Source organism: Anomaloglossus baeobatrachus, chromosome 5 (genome assembly GCF_048569485.1).
Source record: "Anomaloglossus baeobatrachus isolate aAnoBae1 chromosome 5, aAnoBae1.hap1, whole genome shotgun sequence".
In the NCBI taxonomy this organism is placed as follows: Eukaryota; Metazoa; Chordata; class Amphibia; order Anura; family Aromobatidae; genus Anomaloglossus; species Anomaloglossus baeobatrachus.
In genome coordinates, this window is record NC_134357.1 from 249,813,971 (window position 1) to 249,820,278 (window position 6,308).

The 6,308-nt window shown below is 47.2% G+C and overlaps 1 protein-coding gene across 1 annotated transcript; it reads right to left on the minus strand.

The window, feature by feature from the left end:
* Window positions 1-2,259: 2,259 nt before the first annotated feature.
* Window positions 2,260-3,928, minus strand: LOC142312721 (uncharacterized). The gene is made up of 2 exons (XM_075351710.1): window positions 3,913-3,928; window positions 2,260-3,619 (listed from the first exon to the last, which is right to left on the minus strand). The coding sequence occupies exons 1-2, from the start codon at window positions 3,926-3,928 to the stop codon at window positions 2,541-2,543; spliced, it is 1,095 nt and encodes a 364-aa protein (XP_075207825.1). The 3' UTR covers window positions 2,260-2,540.
* Window positions 3,929-6,308: the final 2,380 nt, after the last annotated feature.

Here is a 6,308-nt window from a genome sequence, read left to right on the forward strand (position 1 = left end):
TTTACCACAAAACGGTTGCTTCAACTAGGTAGCTTTTTTTTTCACAAGGCTATCAGGAAAAAATGCACCATAAAATGTATTGTGCATTTTCTCCTGAGTACGCAGATACCTCATATGTGGTGGAAAGTAATTGTTTGGGCGCATGGCGGGGCTCAGAAGAGAAGGAGCGCCATTTGACTTTTCAAACGCACAGACGCAGTGCACTGATCGGCCACTGCAGGACGCACGGTCGGATGCGATAAAAAAAAGCGTCGGGGATACGTAAAAAAAAAAGTCACGCCAAAAATTGACCATGGATGCAGATACGTTATGTGCATCCCTGATCAGCGCTTGGTGGGATGCACGGACGGATGCGATACAAAAAGCGTCGCAAATACGGAAAAAAGTCACGCCAAAAATTGAGCAGGGATGCCGATCAGTTATCTGCATCCCTAATCAGCGCTCGGCGGGACGCACGGACGGATGTGATACAAAAAGCGTCGTGAATACGGAAAAAGTCACGCCAAAAACTGAACACGGATGCAGATCCGTTATCTGCATCCCTGATCAGCGCTCGGCGGGACGCACGGACGGATGCGATACAAAAAGCGTCGTGAATACGGAAAAAAGTCACGCCAAAAATTGAGCAGGGATGTTGATCCGCGCTCAGCGGGACGCACGGACAGATGCGATACTTTTTTTTCCGTATCCCCGACGCTTTTTGTATTGCATCAGTCCGTGCGTCCCGCCGAGCGCTGATCAGGGATGCACATAACGGATCGGCATCCCTGCTCAATTTTTGGCGTGACTTTTTTTTCCGTATCCCCGATGCTTTTTGTCACGCCAAAAATTGAGCAGGGATGCCGATCCGTTATGTGCATCCCTGATCAGCGCTCGGCGGGACGCACGGACTAATGCAATACAAAAAGCGTCGGGAATACGGGAAAAAAAGTCCCGCCGAAAACTGACCACGGATGCAGATACGTTATCTGCATCCCTGATCAGCGCTCGGCGGGACGCACGGACGCATGAGGTGTAAGAATTGACAGGGGATAGAGGAAAAAAAGAAAAAAAAAAAAAGTTATACTCACAGTACCCAGAGGTTTAGCAGGAGGAACAGCTTTGCAGCAGCCAGCAGGCAGGAAGTTGGACAGCTCAGCAGAAGACCCAGGAAGAAGGACCCAGCGATGGAGGCAGATGTGATCGGCCGGTGAAGACAGGTAAGAGGACGTCGGGGGGACAGCAGAGGGGGAGGGGGAGAGCAGAGGGGGAGAGGGACAGCAGAGGGGGACAGCAGAGGGGGAGAGCGACAGCAGAGGGGGAGGGGGAGAGCAGAGGAGGGAGATACCGGAGGAGCTGCAGATTAGAGATCACGGGGGAGGCCGGCAGACTGGGATGTCTGGGGGCAGATCGGGAATGCTGGGGGCAGATCGGGAATGCTGGGGGCAGATCGGAAATGCTGGGGGCAGATCGGAAATGCTGGGGGCAGATCGGGAATGCTGGGGGCAGATCGGGAATGCTGGGGGCAGATCGGAAATGCTGGGGGCAGATCGGGAATGCTGGGGGCAGATCGGGAATGCTGGGGGCAGATCGGGAATGCTGGGGGCAGATCGGGAATGCTGGGGGCAGACCGGGATGTCTGGGGGGGGGCAGATCGCAGGGGGGCACGCGCAGGGGCTGCAAGGTGAGCACAATACTCACCGCTCCTGCTCCTGCGACGTGACGTGACAGCAGCGGCAGCAGCAGCAGTGGCGTGGTACCACTAGTACCAGCCAGTGCTGCACGCTGCAGACATGTTGGGGGAGGGTCCCCAGACCAGCACAGGCCTGGGGAGGGCGGCCACCGGCAGATCAGACCGCCCCACTGCACACTGATTGGAGCGATTGCGCGTCATTGCACGATCGCTCCAATCAGTGCTGCGGGGGGGGCCACGGTGTCTGCTTGCTTCCAGCCAATGATCGGAGCTGCTGCAGCTCCAGTCCTAGCTGGATTTTACAAGATCACGCTATTTTTGGCATTTTTTTTTGCCGAAAACAGCGTGATCAATGTGATTGGCGGTTCCGATTTGAACAGCCAATCACATCGATCGCCTATGGGGGGTGGCGATGCCACCCCCCCTGGGGTCAAGCAAAGGTCCCCTGCTGTAAGAAACAGCAGGGGACATCATTTGAAAGCCGTTGCTATGGCCACGGCAATCAAATGAAGTTTAGGCCGTAAAATTACGTCCCTGGTCGTTAAGTCACGTTAAAATAGGACGTAATTTTACTGCCCGCGGTCGTGAAGGGGTTAATATTGTAAAAAAAATATTTGAAATGTTAACAGATTTTATTATACTAGGTGATCCAAAGCACTCTCATTCAGCTGCCTGTAATAGGAAACTAGGCATGGTCACCATGAGAATAATCATTTTTCTCCGATTTCTCTGAGATATAAATTCAAGACCATTCAATAGATAATAAAGTGATGTTAGTTGTTCAATTTTGACAGTATATCAAAGCACATAGGTTATAGAATCTAGTGCAAATGAATGGTGGATATGGTCATGATCCTTGCGTTACCCACTATTGATGTTTCTTTTTAGCATGCGTCTCTTGATGCCTGAGCATGTATTTCAATGAGATAAAAGATTTCCCACATTCTGGACAGGAGTATGGCTTCTCTCCTGTGTGGATCATCTTATGGTTAGTTAAATGTGTGCTGCGTAAAAAACCTTTTCCACATTCAGGACAATAAAATGGCTTCTTCTCAGCATGAGATCTCTGATGTCTCAAAAGACTAGCAAGAAAAGGATAAGACTTGCTACATTCTTCACACTTAAAGGACACTCCTGTGTGAATCATCACATGCTCTATAAGATGGGAATTTCGATTAAAAGATTTTCCACATTCTGGACACTCAAATGGTTTCTCCCCTGTGTGACTTCGGAGATGTTTCTCAAAATGTGACTGGTAGACAAAGCATTTCCCACACTCAGGACATAGCAGTGTTTGTCCTGTATGAAATCTTTGATGGGCAACAAGGTTCGATTTATACCTAAAGGTCTTGTCACACTCCGTGCAAGGGAAGGGTCTTTCACCAGTGTGAACTCTGTAATGGGCCTTTAGGTTTCCAATATTAACAAAACACTTGCCACATTCTGAACATTGGCAAGGTTTCTCTCCTGTGTGGACTCTCATATGAAACTCTTGTCTGCTCTTGGAAGGGAAAAATTTATCACATTCTGGACATGGGAAGATTTTAGACAAGGTATGCATCCTGAGATGAGCGTCAAGATTTCCCTTATGAGAAAAACTACAATGACACTCCGTACAAGGAAATGGCCTCTTTTTCCTCTCCACATCGTTTCGGTTTAATAGACATTTTTCACAGAACTTTATGCTCCCAGTGGAATCAGTATCTGTCTCAATCTGTCCAACATCAGTTGTCTTAAGTTCTTTTCCACATTTACTGCATAGTACTGCTATTTGCTCTTTATACTTCTTTTTGTGTTTTTCAATAATTGATTGTTTTTTAAAACATTTTGTGGACTTGACCACATGGAGTGGTGGGGTCAGGACACAGATGTTCTCCGAGGAATCTTTGCCTTGTTTGTGCAATTCAAGAATCCTTTCTTTACGGAAATCTAGAGAAGATGGTTTATCTGAGGATAAGAAGCCAATAGATATGAGTAAGTAAACAAGACATCCATTCACCTTATTACTTAAAGTTAGAAAGAGCACAAGCTTTTCCTACATATTAGCAATTAATTAGTGATGGGCGATCCCCTCGATGGTTGGGATCGGGGAGACTCGCCCGATCGATTTGCAAAAATCGGGATCGAGATAACAATATCTTGCGTCCGAATCCTGAGCTTAGACTTTACAGTTATGAAATGGGGCGGGGGACTGTAAAATAAAGAATATAGTTAATAATAAACATTGTCATTATACTTACAGGTCCCACAACGCATCTTGCAGACTCTGTCTTTCGCCGCTTCTGCTTGATCATTGCTGTGCCGCCGGTAACCAGCACTGACTTACAGGACCTTCAATGACGTCATAATCATGTGACCAGTCACATGTGAATTTTGTATAACCTTGTTGGTTACAGACTGATTACATGGCTATGATGCAAGGTCCTGTAGTGTCAATGGATAGGGATGGGTGAGCATGCTTGCCAGTACTCAGTGCTCGCCCGAGCATCTCAGTACTCGAGATACTTGGCGAGCGCCGATTACCAGCGAGATGCTCGAGCACATGCTCGGCTCCCCCTCCCTGCATGTTGGCGCTCTATACAGAGTCAGCCCACATGCAGGGATTAGCTGCCACACACTGTAATTCCACAGCCGATGAATAGCGGTGCCGGGAATCAGGTGGTCGGAGATCACGATGATATAGTAACCTGCTCGTTAGGTTACTATGGCAACGGTGGCAGTGGTGATGTCACCACTTACCAACCTGCAGTCTCTGCTCACTAATTGAGTGATTAGTCTGCAGGTGGAGCAGAAGCTTTCTGATATAGCAAACATAGATCGGTGACAAAAGAACAGGATCATGGAGGGGTGATAGGGAGTAATAAAGATGGAGCCCCTAAGTGTGTCTGTGTATTTATTTCTAATAAAGTATTTTTTCTGTGTGTGGTGTCTTCTTTCTAACCCTTTATTGGATATTCTTAATGGCCTGGTCAAACTTGACATTAAGAATCTCAGGCTTAATACCAGCTGGTAAAACAAAGCTGGTATTAACCCCTTATTACCCAGCGTGACACCCGCCAACTTGGCCGCTGGAAGAGTTGGATACAGCGCCAGAAGATGGCGCTTCTATGAAAGCGCCATTTTCTGGGGAGGCTGCAGACTGCAATTCGCAGCGGGGGGCCCAGAAAGCTTGGGACACTCTGTGCTGCGGATTCCAATCCCCAGTTGCCTAGTTGCACCTGGCTGGACGCAAATATTGGGCGAAGCCCATGTCATTTTATTTTAATTACTGTATTTAATGAAATTCATGAAATAATTAAAAAAGGGCTTCCCTATATTTTTGGTTCCCAGCCAGGTACAAATTGGCAGCTGGGGGGTTGCGGGCAGCCCGTACATGCCTGCTGTACCTGGCTAGCATACTTCAATATGGCAAAGCCCACGTCATTTTTTTGTTTCGTTTTTTGGCAAAAAAAAACTTTAAAAAAAAAAAAAAAAAAGGGGCTTCCCTGGATTTTCCATTGCCAGTGCAGGTAACACAAAACAGTGGGGGTTAGCAGCCAGTAGCTGCTCGGATTACCCTTAGCTAGCAATAGAAAATGCAGCTGGAGCCCAAGCATTTTTTTTAATTATGTTTTTAAATAACTAAAAAAAATGGGCTTCCCTGTATTTTGATTGCCAGCCAAGGTAAACCCAAGCAGATGGGGTTGGCTGAAAATAAAAAATACCGCAGAGCACTATGTCATTTTTTAAAATTATTCATTCTTATACAACTATATATTGTGCACATTACATATACAGTAGAGATTAGCGAGCCTCTAGAGGCTCGAGTTCGGTTCGTCGAACAGAGGCCGAGTTCGGTTCGGCGAGCCGTTCCATGAACCTCTCGAACCCCATTGAAAACGATGGGAGGCAATCACAAACACAAAAAAACACCTAGAAAACACCTTCAAAGGTGTCCAAAAGGTGACAAACATCTCCCAAGACAACACAAACACATGGGAAAGTGACAAGGACAAATACTCATGCGAAAACAAAACAGCTGGACGAGGAAAAAGAGGAGGAGACACAGATATATGAGTATATGCAAGTGAACATCGATGCCATTACTTTGCAACTTGAGCCTTGCTCATTTTAGGCTTCCAATCTGGATAAATTGTCTGAGCTCGCCACTTACACCTTGGGGATCTTGTCGTGTCCTGCAGCCAGCGATCTCTCGGAACGTGTCTTCAGTGCTGCTGGGTGTGTGCTGACAGATAAGCGCATGCGTCTGTCCACTGACAATGTGGACAGACTAACATTCATCAAGATGAGGAAGTCATGGATCACAGAGGACTTTTCTTCCCCTGTGTCATCCAGGGGAGGCGAAAGGCAGGTGTAGTTTTGAGAGTGCTTCATGCAAAGCATCTTTGTAAGATTGCAACTGGGGGACAACTGATGCCAGTCAAGTGGTGTGTGTGTGTGTGTGTGTGGCCCAAGTTTTGGAAACAAGGGAGACTGTGGTTGGAGTCCCCTTGCTGTGTTTTACATGCTTTTAGAAGGGCATGACATGCCTAAGAGGTTGACTTTCAGCATCTGCAAACTGTTGGCTACCGAAATGCTGCCTTTCCAACCTTTTTAACCGAGGATTTTCGAGACCTTATGCCCATAGCAGTGCCCC